This window comes from Lucilia cuprina, chromosome 5 (assembly GCF_022045245.1).
Source record: "Lucilia cuprina isolate Lc7/37 chromosome 5, ASM2204524v1, whole genome shotgun sequence".
Classification (NCBI taxonomy): Eukaryota; Metazoa; Arthropoda; class Insecta; order Diptera; family Calliphoridae; genus Lucilia; species Lucilia cuprina.
In genome coordinates, this window is record NC_060953.1 from 49,179,903 (window position 1) to 49,196,736 (window position 16,834).

At 34.6% G+C, this 16,834-nt stretch overlaps 1 protein-coding gene across 5 annotated transcripts in view; it reads left to right on the forward strand.

Annotated features, from left to right (window-relative positions):
• LOC111679299 (titin) overlaps positions 1-13,273 on the forward strand; it is a 258,306-nt gene extending 245,033 nt beyond the window's left edge. For 2 of the 5 annotated variants that reach the window (XM_046951808.1, XM_046951797.1), the window contains 11 exons: positions 518-5,668; positions 6,007-6,048; positions 6,123-6,374; positions 6,524-7,495; positions 7,609-9,418; positions 9,490-10,520; positions 10,584-10,889; positions 11,165-11,269; positions 12,182-12,376; positions 12,449-12,751; positions 12,837-13,273. In XM_046951808.1, the coding sequence (XP_046807764.1) occupies positions 518-5,668; positions 6,007-6,048; positions 6,123-6,374; positions 6,524-7,495; positions 7,609-9,418; positions 9,490-10,520; positions 10,584-10,889; positions 11,165-11,269; positions 12,182-12,376; positions 12,449-12,751; positions 12,837-13,021 (10,352 nt within the window). In that variant the 3' untranslated portion in view covers positions 13,022-13,273. Of the gene's footprint in view, positions 1-517; positions 5,669-6,006; positions 6,049-6,122; positions 6,375-6,523; positions 7,496-7,608; positions 9,419-9,489; positions 10,521-10,583; positions 10,890-11,025; positions 11,047-11,164; positions 11,270-12,181; positions 12,377-12,448; positions 12,752-12,836 lie in introns of all 5 variants that reach the window. The other 3 variants (XM_046951796.1, XM_046951798.1, XM_046951799.1) reach the window with 3 other exon arrangements.
• The last annotated feature ends 3,561 nt before the right edge of the window (positions 13,274-16,834 follow it).

Genomic DNA, 16,834 nt, shown 5'->3' on the forward strand with positions numbered 1-16,834 from the left:
TACTTAAATTTATATGTCGGGACAGGGGTCAATAATAAAAAAAACAATAACAATAATAAAAAAAACAATGGCATAATATATCAAAATTTAGACATTTAAAAATTAAAAATTACATTTGTATATAACAACAACAAAAACAATTTCAGTTCCATTAATTACCCGCATTTTAATGCAGAGCAATTTGTAAAACGCCCAGTAATAAATGAACTATTTTCCTCTATCTATGTTACATCCTCTTATATGTACAAATAATATCTTTTAAATAGCTACTTTTTATTATTTAATTAAAATACCAACCTATTTCTCCCCCTACTTTATGTAAATATATAAATCTTTGCCTTAACTTTTGAAAACTTTAATTTTATTTCTTCTTTATTTTTAAATAAATACAATAATGTCCTTTAATTTTAATTAAAAACAAAAACAACAAACCAAAAAAAAAATGCCTAAATTTCTGTGAAAGAAATTCTTTTGCTGGCTTTCTATTAAATGTGTATTTGACTTTTTATAAAATTAGGTGAAGAACCCTTAGTCCATAAGGATTATGAAATTAACGTCATTGAGGAGGAGCCCGAGGAGAAGGAAGATGAAGAGGAGAAACCCGAAATCGAAACCATCGAAGAACGCCCCGAAGAAGCAGAAGAATCTCATCCTATTGAGGTTGTCGAAGAGGAGGAACAAGTACCCGAAACTACCGAAGATACAGTCGAAGATGCCACCAAACCCAAGAAGACTAAGAAGAAGGTAGTCAAGAAGAAGACTGATGACCATGATGCCATTATACAAAAGTTATTAGAGCAAGAGATTGAAAAGACCGAACTCGAGAAATACGAAAAGGTTGAGTTCGACAAACCCAAGAAGGCCAAGCCGGAAATGTCGAAATTGGAGCCCATTAAGATCGAGCGCAGAGAACAGAAACCCAAGAAGGTGGTTATTGTTGATGCTGCCGAAGTACCTCAAATGGTTAAATTGAAACCCTCGAAACGCAAGGAGAAACCAACCGAGGAACAAGTCGTTCAATTGCCTAAATTCAAACTTAAGAGTCGCATGGTTATGGTTGAATATCCTCCAGAGCCTCTTAAGGCTATCATCACAGAAATCGGTGCCCAAAGATCCGCAGGCGATTTGTCTAGAAATATTGAAGAAGCTGAGGAATTGCTTAAATTCAAGCCCTATAAGCCTAAGAAGATCAAGAAGATTAAGGACGATTTGGAAAAGGTAGAGCTGGAGAAATACGAAAAGTATGTAAGCAGCGAAGAGGAACCAGAGGATAAGGCTCCCTACAAGAAACCCGAAAAACCCAGCAAGCCTGAAGAGAAACAAGAAGAAGTGCAAATCAAGCTGGGCAAGGGTAAGAAGAAGCCAAAGGAAGAAGAACAGCCCGAAGCGGTCACACTTAAGAAAATACCACAGAAGCCTCAACAAGCCGAAGAGGTTAGCGAAGATAAGACAGTCAAGAAACATGCAGTAATTGTCAAGGAAGAGGAAGCTAAACCCGAAGAACCCAAATACGAAATGAAACCATTGGAGCCACTTGACTTTGAGGATATTGAATATCCCAAAGAAGAACTAGAACCTTTAGAGTTCCCCGAAGAGCCCAAGAAGGACAAGAAGGAACCCAAACAGAAACATAAACCTAAACCAAAAGCCAAACCGGAACAGGAAATGAATGTCACTCAAATCGTGCCAGGTGAACCTAAGCCCCAGGAAGAACAACCAGAGGAGGAAGTCAAATTCCGTATACCAGAAAGTACAAAGGAGGAAGAACCCAAGACTGAACGTAAATTGAAACCAGTTAAAAAGGTTAAGGAAGAAGCTCCCGCAGAAGATACCGTCAAATTGGTGCAAGAAGAACAGCCCAAAGAGAAATCTCCCTCACCCGCACCACAAGCGGAAGTCAAGGAAATTAAGAAACCTAAGGCCAAAAAGGAAAAACCAGTTGAAAAGGCTAAATCCGAAGAAAAACCAGATGAACAATTTGAGATCTCCGTTCAGGAAGAGCAAGTTGAGCAAGAAACTCCTGTCGAAGAAACTGTTGATAAGGTCAAGATCAAAAAGAAGGTTCCTAAGAAAGAACAACCCATCGAGGAAGTTCAAGTTAAGGAAGAAGTTGTTGAACAACCAGAACAAGAAGAAATTCCTGTGGAATATAAGATAACCACTACCGTCATAGAACCAGAAGAACTTCCAGAAGATTATAAGGTACGTGTTGTCGATACAGACGCCAAGGAGGTAACAGTCGAAGAGGTTATTGAAGAAAAGGTTGTGACTAGAAAGAAGAAGCCTAAAGCAACTATGCCTGAAGAGTATGAATTCACCGTTCAAGAACCCAAACAGCCAGAACCCAGCAAGGTCGAGAAAACTAGTGAAGAAGTAACAGTTGAGTTGCAAAAACCAAAAGAACCTGTTCCCGAAGAAGTTAAGGTCGAAGAGACCATTACCAAACCAATCGAAGAAGAAATAGTTGAAGAAGTCACCACCAAGAAAAAGAAACCAAAGAAGAAACCAGAAGAAGAAGTTGCCACAGTTAAAGTCAAGGAAGAAAAACCTGTAGAGGAAGAAATAAAGGAAGTACCTACAGAAGAAAAGGTTGAAGAAACTGTTCCCGAAGTTGAAAAGCCTAAAGACTATCAATTCACAGTAAAAGAAACCGAGGCTGTTCAACAAGTTGTTGAGGAGGTTAAGGAAGTGGTTGAAGAGAAGCCCAAACCTAAGCCAAAACCAGAGAAACCAGCTGAAGTCTTCCCAAGTTATGAAATCAAGACTGTAGAATCAGAAGCTGAAAAGCCCATAACTGTCGAAGAGGAACAACCTGAAGAAGTCAAATTCGCCATTAAACCCAAAAAGGTTAAAGAAGTTCCTGAAGAATTTGAGGCTTCTGTAGCTTTGACTGAACCAAAACAAGTCGAAGAAACCGAAGTGGAAACTGTGGTCAAGACCAAGAAAACCAAGAAACCTAAGAAACCAGAAGAAGAGGTGGCTCAGCTAGAAGTTCAAGTTGTAGAAACCAAAGAACAGGAAGTTGAAGAGAAGGTCGTCATTGAAGAACCTAAAGTTGAGGAAATCGTGCCTGAAAAGCCCAAGGAAAGAAAACCTGAAGAATACAAAATTAAGGTATCCGAAGAGGAACATATTCCTGAAGAAGAGGTTCCTGAAGCTCAGTTTACAGTTAAACCTAAGGTTGTACAAGAAAAGCCAACTGAAGAACCCGAAGCTGAATTCGTGTTAAAGGAAACTAAACCTGTTGAACAGGTTACAGAAGAAGCTCAAATCAAAACTAAAAAGATCAAGAAGAAGCCCAAGGAAGAGGCCGCCGATGAATTGAAGATTAAGATTGTAGAAGAAGTTCCAGTCGAAAAACCAATCGAAATCGTAGAAGAAATAGAGGAAGTCGAATTCGTGCCAAAGGAAGAGGCTCCCAAAGAAATTCCCAAGGATTATGAATTCAAACTTAAAGAATTCGAAATTCCAAAGGAAGAAGTGGTAGTAGAAGAAGTTAAAGAAGAGCCTAAGCCAGTGGAAAAACCAAAACCCAAAGAAGAACCGGTGCAAGAGGTTAAGGTTGTTACAACTGTACCTACAGAAGAAGTTATTGAAGAAGAAGTCAAAACTGTGAAGAAGAAACCCAAGAAAACTAAGGAAGAACCAGAAGAAAAGAAGGTGACTGTGGTCGAAGAAATCGTGGAGAAACCCAAACCAGTTGAAGTTGAAGAGAAACCTGAAGAGGAAAAACCACAGGAAATCGTTGAAGAAGAGAAATACCCTGAACATCAAGTTAAAGTTATTGATGAAACTCCTCGTTATGTAACCGAAGAAGTAGAGGAACAAGAAGTACAAATACAACGTAAAAAGAAACCTACACCTAAAGTCACCGAAGAACCAGAAGAAGAAATTGTTTTGAAACCCAAAAAACCAGTTGAAGATGTTGAAGAAACTAAGATAATCAAAAAGAAACCCAAACAAAAGGTTCCCGAAGAAGACCAGGCTGAACTTAAGGTAACTATTACCGAAGAAATTCCTCAAGAAACTGAATTGGTGCAAGAGATCGAGGTGATTGAAGAAATTGAAGAGCAACCTAAGCCACAAGAAATCCCAGAAGAACAACCCAAATCATATGAATTTTCTGTTAAAGATATCGAACCAGAAAAGGTGGTTGAAGAAGTGGAAGAAGTACCTGAAGAGCAACTTAAGCTCAAAAAGAAACCAAAGATCGTTCAGCCAGAAGTAACAGAAGAACCTGAGGTGGAAATTTCCTTAAAACCCAAACCAGAAAAACAAGAAGCTCCCGAAGAGACAGCAATTGTTAAGAAAAAATCTAAGCCTAAAGCTAAGGAAGAACCAGAAGCTGAGCTGAAGATTCAAGTCAGAGAGGAAGTTTCGCCGGAGCCAGAAGTTCAAGTGATCGAAGAAATCGAGGAAGTGGTTGAAGCTCCCAAAGAAGAGCCACAAGAAGAAATACAAGAAGTAGTCTTCAAACCTAAGAAACCCAAGAAGAAGGAAGAAGAAGTTATTGAGGAAGATGTGACCATTAAGAAGCCGTCTGTTATAAAGGAAGAGGAGGAACAAGTCGTTGATGTCACATTGAAACCCAAAAAGGCTCCTAAGGTAGAAGAACAAGATGTGGAAGTTGATTTCAAATTACCCAAAGAAAAGCAAATAACACAAGAAACCTCGGAAGAAACGGTACAATTAAAGAAAAAGAAGAAACCCGTTAAGCCAACCGAAGAAGCGGCCGATGAGCTGGTTATTAAACAAGAAGAAGTTATTGAAAGACCAGTAGAAATCGAAGAAGAAGAAATTATCGAGGAGGCAGTAGTGATGCGCAGAAAACCCAAGAAACCTATTGAACCTCAAATCGAAGAACACGAGGAACAAGAGTTTAGTTTATCCTTCAAGAAACCACGCAAAATCGATGAGGGTGTGGCCGAAGAAGCCACTGTTCTCAAAAAGAGACCCAAGAAACCTCTGACCTCCGATGAAGCCGCCGCTGAATTACACATCAAACGCGAAGAGGAATACGAACCTGAAGATGAGGAGGAAGTCGAAGAATTTGTAGTAGCTCAAAGACCTAAGCCTAAACCTAAACCATTGCAAGTAACTGAAGAAGACGAACAAGAATATACCGTCAAAAAGTTGAAGCGCCGTAAGAAGGGTGTGGAAATTCCAGAATTTACCGAAGTGGAGAATGTAACATTCCGTCCCAAATTGACTAAGACTAAGGAAGATGTTGATCAAGAATTTAGCATCGCCTTGGATTCCTATGCCGAAGAAGAAGTTTCCATGTCCGGCAAGGTAAAGGTTAAGAAACCAATTAAGAAAACTTATTCCGAAGCTGGTGATGAACATCATATTAAGATTATGCAAGATTATGATGATGGTGAAGGTCCCATAATTGAGGAGATACGTGATGACAGCAGTATCGAAGATACCATGTACGATGTCGAAGAGCCCGAAGAATATCTAGTTGAAGAACTACCACCCGATGATGTAGATTTTACCCTCAAACCCAGACAGAAACCTAAGCCAAGATATTCCATTCAAGATGAGGAGGAAGAGGAACAATTCCTTATTGGCATTAGACGTCCTAAGAGTGATTCCGTTACTTACGATGAGGACTCACTTACGTTCAAGAAGAAACGTAAGGTCATTCAACAAGTCTTTAACGAAGGTCAGTATCTTAATAGTTTCACTTGTTCTCTTTTATTTAACTTGAAATTTTTAACAAGATCTAGGATCATTATTTATCTGCTTTAATATTTATGCTTTCAAACAAATCCAATTACAATTAGGGAATTTTCAGGAACATTTTTTTACTTAAAGCTTATATGATAACAGAGTATATATGCGAGGTAACAATTTTTGTGTAACCATGTGTACTTGTGCATCATAAAACAAATAATATTTCACCTTAAATATCATATTAACATATTGTTTACCTACAACTCTATTCATATATTTAATGAAATTCATCTTAATCGGAAAATATTACTTTATTTCCCACAATAGATGGCGCCTCTTTGAATATTACACGTGAAATGGATATTGAAGGTAAGTGGTTAACTTGCAACAGTGAATTTTTCAGAAATTAACGTTTTCTCTCTCTCTTTCTTTTGTTTTTACAGAAGCTGATGAGGAGAATGTTATGTATTCGATTTGCAATTATGTAGCAGACTCTGATGAAGCTATGAATCTAGTGGAAGGTGAAAAAGTGCGTGTTGTTGGACGTCATAGTTCCGAATGGTGGTTTGTTAAGAAGACCATTACGGAAGAAGAAGGCTGGGTACCAGCACAATATCTCATGGAAGCTGCTGAATACACACAATATGTACAAAAGAAATTACACGAAAAGATTGATAAACTTCCTGTATTTGAACGTAAGTAAAGTTTGATTATTTGTTATCGATATTCCCGATATTTTGTGTAATGAATAATTCGATTTACACGTAGTGATTTTGTCTTGTGATTAACATTTTGTTTCAATTGTTTTGTTTTGTTTTTTTCGTTTTTTTCGTACAATGTTAAGGTCCTGGACCACATGAAAAACCCATGGCACCTAGATTTATTGAAAAATTGCAACCCATTCACACACCCGATGGTTATACTGTACAATTTGAATGCAAAGTTGAGGGTATGCCTAGACCACAAATCGCCTGGTTCCGTGAAACTGCTATTATTAAGCCTTCTCAAGACTTCCAAATGTATTATGATGATGACAATGTTGCAACATTGATTATACGTGAAGTATTCCCAGAAGATGCTGGACGTTTCACTTGTGTGGCTAAGAATGCCGCCGGTTTTACTTCTACCACTACTGAATTGGTGGTGGAGACTCCATTGTCCGATCACGGTTCCGATGGTACAGCCATGTCTCGCAAGAGCATGTCTCGTGAATCATCATTAGCCGATATATTGGAGGGTATTCCACCTACCTTCTCACGCAAACCTAAAGCACAATATGTAGATGAAGATACCAATGTAATATTGGAATGTCGTCTAGTGGCCGTGCCTGAACCCGATATTGTCTGGACTTTCGAAGGTGAAGAGATCGATACAACCACCATGAAGAATGTACGTGTTGTTACCGAATCCGATATGCACATGTACTGCAGTGTGGTACACATTAAGAAGGTCAAGAAGTCACAGGAAGGTACCTATGAGGTGATTGCCACCAATCGTGAAGGTGAATCTAGATTGCCTATAGTCTTGAAGGTGCGCACAAGTGAAAAGGAACCTCCTCAAGTATTGGAACCTTTGCGCAACATGATCATACGCGAAGGTGAAAGTGCGGTATTGACCACACAAATTGTGGGTAACCCCGCGCCCAAGATTACCTGGTATAAGGATGGCAAACCCGTTAAAGGCAATACTAAGACTGAAAAGGATATTCATACGTTGACTTTGATTTCACCCAAACGCGATCAAAAGGGCGAGTACACGGTCAAGGCTGAAAATCCTTTGGGTAGCGTAGAAACTTCGGCTAATTTGACTATAGAAGGTATATTTAAAAACCTCCTTTTTTATTTCTTTGTAAAATTTATTTGTAATAAAATTTCTTGTTTATTTTTCCCATCATTACGTTTATTTAATATAACTTTACTTCCCTTACAGAACCACCCAGTGGCAATGCTGAACCTCCTCTATTTGTCGAACGCTTTGAGGAACAAAATGTTCCCCAGAAGGGCGTTATCCGCCTACCAGCTAAGGTTACTGGTAATCCAGTGCCCGAAGTTGAATGGCTATTCAACAACAATCCTCTATATCCCAATGAACGTATTCAGCAAATCTACGATGGTGAAAATATCGAACTCATTATCAAGGAGGCAAATCCTGATACCGATTCCGGTGATTACAAGTGCATTGCTAGCAACCCCTTGGGTAAGACTTCGCATGGTGCCCGTGTTATTGTAGAAGTCGATGAAGTTGTCTTCACTAAGAAACTTAAGGCTAAGATATCCATCGAAGAGGTACAATCTTTGACCTTGGAATGTGAGACCTCTCACGTGGTTTCCACCAAATGGTTCTTTAATGGCAAAGAACTTAGCGGTATGGATCATCGTGTAGTTGTTGAAGAGGGCAAGACCCATAAGTTGGTTATAAAGAATACCAATTTGAGAGATAGTGGTAATTACACTTGCAAGGTTAAGGACCAAGAAACCAAGTCAACCGTGGAAGTTTTGCCACGCAAACCTGAGTTCATTAAACCTTTGGAAGACTATGAGGTAACCGAAAAGGATACTGCCATTTTGGATGTGGAAGTATCCACCGATGTTTCGGAAATGCAATGGTTCAAGGATGGCGAGAAGATTACACCCGAAAAGAAGAACGTAGATTTCATTAAGGATGGCAAGGTGCATAGATTGCTTATACGCAATTGCACTATCCATGATGAGGGTGAATACTCTTGCAAATTCGCCGATCAAGTGTGCAAGTGTGAACTCACAGTTATTGAATTGCCACCAGAAATAATCAAACCTTTGGAGGATGTTACTGTAACCGAAGGTGAAACAGCTACCTTCACTGTGGAACTCGACAAGGGTGACGCTTTGATTAAATGGTATAAGAATGGCAAGGAGATAACATACGATGAACGTGTACAACTAACTATCGATGGCAAACGCCAATCGATTACCATTAAAAAGGCTAAACCTTCAGATGCCACCGAATATTCCCTTAAAGTGGGCGAACAAACATCTAAGGCTAAGCTGGTGGTGGAGAAACCTTTAGTTGAGTTTATCGTACCATTACCCGATGTCACTTTGGCTACCAAGAATACCGATGCTGAATTTACTGTCAAACTATCACCACCCGATGTGGAGGTGACCTGGTTCAAGAAGGGAAAACCCATTAAACCCAACAAGAAACACGAAGTCTTCGTGGAGGGTACCGTTAGACGTCTGGTTATTCACGATGCCGAAGATGATGATGCTGGCGAAATTAGTTGCACTGCCGCCAATGTTACCACCAGTACAAACTTATGCGTAGAAGAGGTTAAGACCGCTCCCATTATAATATCCGATAAGGATCAGACCATCAAGGTTAAGGAGAACGAAGATGTAACAATGACCATTAAATATTCAGGTGTACCACAGCCAGATGCAGAATGGAAAACATCTAAGAAGGTTATTGTTAAATCGAACCGGGTAACACCCACCATCGATGAGCAATCGGCTTCGTTGACCATACGCAAGGTGGTGGAAGAAGATGAAGATGAATATACCATTAAATTACGCAATCCAGTGGGTGAAGCTGAGGCCAGTTTGCATTTGGTTATCATGCGTAAACCCTCAGCTCCGGGAGCTCCTCAGCCTTTGGAGGTTATGCACGATTCGATTACACTGTTCTGGAAGGCTCCAGAGGACGATGGTAAATCCGATATATTGGAATATATTTTGGAATACAAAGATGTTAAGACTGAAAAGTAAGTTAAAGGCGAAAGTTGAACCAGGAACTAAATTAATAATATTCAATTTCTCTTTTTTCTTCTTCTAGATGGTCCGAAATTCGCAAGATTAAAGATACAACTTATACTTTAAGCAAACTAGTTATTGATACGGAATATGTCTTCCGTTCGATAGCCGTCAATGAAGTTGGTCCCTCACCACCTTCTCCCTTGTCGCCACCCATACGACTGGTCGCTGAGGTAAAGAAGGAAAAACCAACGGTACAAGAACCTTTGCAAGACATTACTACCGAACACGACAAGGAAATAACATTGTCCTGCGTCTTCGGCGGTTTACCAGAGCCTAAAGTAATTTGGAAGAAGAATGGCAAGGTTATACAGACCAAGACTATGCGCTACGAGAATCGTGTGGCCAAATATACAATTGAAAAGACCACTGTCGATGACGAAGCCGAATACACTTGTGTGGCTGAGAACGAAGTGGGCAGTGTAGAGACCACATGTCGCGTGACACTACAAGAGAAGCCCATCATTGAACTAGAGGAGAAGTATTTGTCCCTAAAACTACGCACTGGCTCCGATATGACCATTCCAGCTTTAGTTAAGGCTTATCCACAGCCCAAGATTACATTGTACAAGGAAACAACCGAGATTAAGACTACCAAACGTCAAACGATTGAAATCAATAAGATCACTACCACCGAAACCAAGACTATCATTAAGATACAAAAATTAACACGCGAAGACTCGGGTCGCTATAAATTGGTCGCTGAGAATTCAGCCGGCTCTAGTAGTGTAGAATGTAATATTAAGGTTATCGATAAGCCCAGCCGTCCTCAGTCTTTGGAAATTAAGGATGTTAAAAAGGATTCCATTAAACTTGAATGGACACCACCCATTGATGATGGTGGCTTAGAGATCAATAAGTATATATTGGAGAAATGTGAACTACAGAATAATGTCTGGATGAAGGTGGCCGATGTCGATAGGGATATAAACTCGTATTGCCTACAAAAACTTGCCATGAACTCACAATACATGTTCAGAGTGGTGGCCATGAATCCCATAGGTGAATCAGAGCCTACAGAAAGTGAACCGGTGGCAATAACAAAGAAATTCGGTAAGATTTTTTTTTTAATTCAACTTTTTCCGAATTCTTAATGTGTTTTTTTAATATTAACAGACAAACCCTCACCGCCCCGAGCACCCATTGATGTTTCCGGCATGAATGATACATCATTCACGCTGTCATGGCAAGAGCCCGAATCGGATGGTGGCACTAAGATTATTGAATATATTGTTGAGATTAAAGAATTCCATGAAACCGACTATAGACTACTGGGCAGTACAAATGGCAATGTACCCAATATATTGGTTACAAATGTTATCAAAAATAAGGCCTATACCTTTAGAATATATGCCAAGAATGAAGTTGGCACCAGTGAAGCTCTAGAGACTGAAGATAAGATAGTCGTCAGCCGTAGAATAAGTAAGTTTTGCTCTTCACTTTACATTTATAGTTTTTGCTATTTAATATTAATGCTTTTTAACTTTTTTTTTAAATATTTAAAAACATATTTATGCTTTTTGCTTTGAATGCTTTTTTCTTATATAAATAACTGCAGTTAGAGCCTCTGAGGGATTGGGTATGTAAATTGCTTAATTTAAGGCAAAATGCTTCTTTGTTTTTAGAGATTTCTATATGTGTTTGAAAATGTTTGGACAGTTCATTGTATTAATCGTTGAAATTTTTATATTTATTAGCTCCTCCCTCACCTCCTCAAAATCTCAGATGTCCGGATATTACAGGCAGAAGTGTTACTCTCGATTGGGAAATACCTGCTCACAATGGTGGTTCAGAAATTACAGGTAAGTTGGAGATAGAACATTTTCAATTGAAGTGCAATTATTAGAAGAAAGGAAGAAGGATTTAAAGAAGCAAAACATGATCTTGTTCAATTTGAATTAAAGAAAAGATAGGGTCAAAGGTCATGATTTTTGAAAAATCCCTTAGATTTTACGACAGTTTTTAAAAAATAGAAATTAGAGTAGAAAAGGGACCAAGAAATCAAGTCAAAGAAAAGGTAGGGTCAAAGGTCATGATTTTTGAAAAATCTTTTAAATTTTATGAATGTTTTTAAAAAATATAAATTAGAGTAGAAAAGAGACCAAGAAATCAAGTCAACTATTACAGTCTAGCCCAGAGACACAAGCCGATACAAAATGATCATCCGCGGCGCAACCATTTTATGTCGGCGGCGGCTCAATTTAACTTTTTCTTTAGCACAATATTAGCACAATATGATTCCAATCTTTATCAGCGACTACGTCCGGCTTAGCTTTTGAGCCGAAAGACAACGGCGGCGGCTTAGCTTGTAAAATATTAACAGCGGTCAGCCGCCGCCGATTTGAGCCGTCTTGGCTGGTATCTTTGGTATAGCCTCGTTCATTAAGCCTTTTGAAAGTTATGAAGTAACCAAAAATGATACTGACATTTTAGACGAAGAGACCTTTAGCGGTTCAAGGCAAAAGATTTACAAACGATAAAAGAGCGACATAGGCAATTCCTGGCCGATCAATTATGAAATATCATTTTTGGTAAAATTTAGATTTTCTATAGAAAAATTGAGTTTTTCTTTAGGAATTTAGCTTTTCTTTAGGGATTTAAAAGTTTCGAGAAAATTTTCAATCGATTTTCGTTAGTTAAAACACTTTTTTAGCAAACCAATTACCGGAATTACTGTTAATTTCTCATTCTAACCTCTCCCCCTCGCTTAACAGGCTATTGCATTGAGAAACGTTCATCAACATCGACAACATGGACAAAGGTCATAACCTTAGATGCACATTGCCTACAATACACTGTGGATAATTTGAAAGAAAAGTCTGAATATTGGTTTAGAGTGTCGGCGGAAAATGAAGCTGGTCTTGGTGCACCAGCCGTAACCGAAAGTATTGCCTTGAAAACACATGCAAGTAAGTTTGTAAAACGATAGGACTATTTTAAATTTGGAACTTTATTAACCCCTCTTTTTCATTACATTATAGCGGTTCCCTCACCGCCCACAGCACCCTTGGAAACAAGAGTTATTGCCGCCAATGCTCATGTATTCGAATGGGGTATACCCGAGTCAGATGGTGGTGCGCCTCTGCTCGGCTATCACATTGCTATACGTGACATGAAGAAGAGCATGTGGATTGAGGTGGGTCGTGTACCAGCCGGTGTACAGAAATTCCAAATTAGAGACTTACAGGAGAATCATGAGTATATGATTCGTATCTTTGCCAAAAATGAAATTGGTCTAAGTGAACCGTTGGAATCGGAGGAACCATACAAGGCAGTAACATTAGGTAAGTTTGTTTTTTTTAATGGATTCTAAAGAATTTTTTTATTAAACTTTTTCTCTTTTTTATTCTTCTAATACATAAATTTCAGGTCTCGCTAGTCTACCAGACGAACCTCGTACTGAAATGAGTTCTTGTAATACATCATCTTGGTTGCGTGACCATCATATGGATGCGGATATACATTCATATGCTCGCGGTAAATTATTGCGACGCGATGAATACTTCTTCCGCATTTGGGCTAAAATGCCAAAAAAGAAAAAGAATTCAAAATAAAATAATTCTTAAACAGAAAACCAATAAACTAACTCATTAATGACCAAATAAATAAATTAAAAAAAATTGTAAATTTATAAAAACTACAACAAAACAACAACAAAAACGTTAAAAAAAACAAACGACGAAACTACTACTTACTTAACTACTTACTTAACTACTTACCTAACTACTAATTCATAAGTTCAGTTTAATAGTCTAGAAATTTTTCTACTTTAAAAACACAACAACAACAAAAAACTCATCTAATTTTTAAAGAAAATTTATTAAATTTAATTAGTTCCTTAAGTTTTAAGATTTTTGTAAAAATTATGTAATATTTTTGCAATCGAAAAAAAGGTGTCCAAACCAAAAACCAATATTCCAAAAAAAACAAACCTATAATCCCATTTTAACAACAGCGAGCGAAGATTTTCTAAAAATTTTATTTTGTCTTTTTTGGAATATTAGTTAAAGGTCACAATTTTTTTAAAAAGTTTCTTTAAATAATTCTCAAATATTACATAATTTATATATTTTTTTATTTAAAAAAAAAGAAAAAAAACTAATTTGTTTGACTTTCACTTTCATTTTATTAATTGTAAACTGTGATACATTTTCAAAAAAAAAACCCAAAAAGTAAATCACAATAACGAATGCATACAGTTTGAAAATTGTAAAAAAAATATGCATTTTCTTTTAATATTTTAAACGAATTTATTTTTAATCTCATAACCAAAATTACGAAAAAAAGTATTTATTTCAAATTGGTTTTTTGCAAAAGGTGCGATTTTGTTAGAAACCATTAAGTTATAAATATTTTTTTTTTAATTTTAAACTTATTATTATTTTTTTTTTTTCTTAAAGAAAATGCATATTTTTATTTTAAGACATAAAAAAAGCAAATATATAAATAAACAAGAATATTATTTAAAATATAAAAAAGAATTGATTTTTATTTAAAAATAAATTTTGTTTTAGTGAATTTTTGAATTTTTAGTGAAATTTCGATTTTTTAGTAAAATTTCTGGTTTCTAATGAAATTTTAATTTTTTTTGAGAAATTTCGGTTTTTTAATGAAATTTAGATCTTTTGGTGAAATTTCGTTTGTAATGAAATATCAATATTTTAGTGAAATTTCAATATTCTAGTGAAATTTGAATATTCTAGTGAAATTTCAATATTCTAGTGAAATTTCAATATTCTAGTGAAATTTCAATATTCTACTGAAATTTTAATATTCTATTCTAATGAAATTTTACTTTTTTTGGTAAAATGTCGGTTTTCTAATAAAATTTAGATCTTTTGGTGAAATTTCGTTTTTAATGAAATTTCAATATTCTAGTGAAATTTTCATATTCTGGTGAAATTTTGAAACTTTTTTAAAGGAATTTTGATATTTAGATAAAATTTCGGTTTTTAGTGAAATTTTGAATTTTTATTGAAATTTAGTTTTATCTGAAGTGAAACTATGGTTTCCAAGCTTTGATTTAGAAGTCAATTTCATTTTTTAAATTTTGATATTCTGGTAAAATTTTGGTGACATAAAATATATAAAAAAGGAAAGTTTTTTATTTAAAAATAAATTTTTGTTTTAGTGAATTTATGAATTTTTAGTGAAATAATAATTTTTAAAATGAATTTTCAATTTTCTAGTAAAAATTTTGGTTTTCTAGTAAAATTTCGGTTTTCTAGAAAAATTTAGTTTTTTTTTGTGAAATTTTGGTTTTCTAATGAAATTTAGATTTTAGTGAAATTTCAATATTCTAGTGAAATTTTCATATTCTGGTGAAATTATGGATTTTTTAGTTGAACTTTGATATTTTGGTAAAATTTAGATTTTTAGTGAAATTTTTAATTTAAGTGAAATTTTCTGATAGTGAAACTTTGGTTTCCAAGTTTTGTTTCGGTAGTGAACTTCATTTTTTTTTTTAATTTTTATATTCTGGTAAAATTATTTTTTTTTTTTTTTTTGGAATTTTTATGATTTTTTCAATAAAATTTTGGATTTTAGTGAAATTTTGAATTTTTAGTGAAAGTTTTTCGTTTTGTTAGTAAAATTTCAATATTCTGGTAAAAATAGGATTTTTCAGTGATTATTCTTGATTTTTAAGATTAAATATTTAATTAAATTTCTAATTTTAGTGAAATTTCAAATTTTTAGTGAAATTTAGATTTTTTGTGAAATTTCGAATTTGTTTTTTTTTGTGAATTATGATTTTTGTTTCTTTTTTTTGTAATTTTTATGATTTTTAAATTAAAATTTTGAATTTCTGTGAAATTTTGAATTTTTAGTGAAAGTTTTTCGTTTTGTTAGTGAAATTTCAATATTTTGGTAAAGTTAGAATTTTTTTAGTGATTCTTCTTGATTTTTTAATGAGATGTTAAATTTTTATTTTATTTGATTTTCAAGTGAAATTTTGATTTTCTATTCAAATTTGATTTTTTGGTGAAATTTTATGCTTTTAGTGAATTTTTTTTTCCAATATTTTGGTGAAAATAAATTTTTGAATTAGATATTTTGGTGAAATTTCGAATTATTAGTGAAATTTAGATATTTTAAGTGAAACTTTGAAGCGAAGTTTTGATATTGTTTTTCGTTTCGTTAGTGAAATTGATTTTCACTATGATTTTTTAGCGATTCTTCTGAAATTTAGGTTTTTACTGAAATTTTGAACTTGTAGTAAAACTTTGATTTCCAGGTGAAGTTTTGATTTTGTATTTAACTTCGATTTTTTGGTTAAATTTTAATTTTCTTTTAGTATATTCAAATGAAATTTCGATTTTCTGGTGAAATCATGTTTTTAGTGAAATATTGATTTTTTTAGTGAAACGCGATATTCTGATGAAACTATGAAATTACGATTTTCAAGTGAGATTTAGATATTTCGATAAAATTTCGAATTTTTAGTGAACTTTCAATATTTTTTTCTAAGTGAAACTTTGATTTCCAAGTGAAGTTTTAATGTTGTTTCGAAAGTTCCATATTCTGGTAAAATTTTTATTTTTTTAGTGATTCTTCTTGATTTTTTAATGAAATATAAGTTTGTAGTAAAATTTCGAATTATTAGTGAAATATTATTTCCAAGTGAGGTTTTGATTTTTTGGTGAAATTTAAATTTTCTTTTAGCACATTCTAATGAAATTTAGATTTTCTGGTGAATTTAGATTTTTCTAGTGAAATAGATTTTTTACTGAAATTTGATAATCTGATGAAAATGTGAAATTTTGAATTTTTAGCAAAATTTAGATATTTTGGTAAAATTTCGAATTTGTAGTGAAATTTAGATTGAAGAGAAACTTTGATTTCCAAGTGAAGCTTTGATGGTGTAGACAACTTTGATTTTTATGTGAAATTAAGATTTTCGATTAAATGAAATTTAGATTTTTTGGTTAAAATTATGTTTTTGGTGAAATATCGATAAAGTAGTGATATTTTGATATTCTGGTGAAATAATGATTTTCTAATGAAATTTTGTAGGTTTTTTCTGGTAAAATTTTGATTTTGTGGTAAAATTTAGATTTTTTGGTGAATTTTGGTTTTTTAGTGCAATTTTGTTTTTCTCATTCTAATGAAATTAAGTAAAATTATGCTCTTCTAGTGAAACTTTGTTTTTTTTTTTTTTTAGTAAAAATCTGAATTCGCTAGTGAAATTTCGGTTTTGTAAAATTTTAATTTTCTATATGAATTTAAGTTTCTTTTTTAATTTTCTGGTAAAATTTAGATTTTTAGTGAAATATAGTTTTTCACATTTTAGTGATTTTTTTTATAGAATTGTTTCTTTTAGTGAAACTTTCATTTATAAATTTAAATCTAATTACTAGTGAAATATT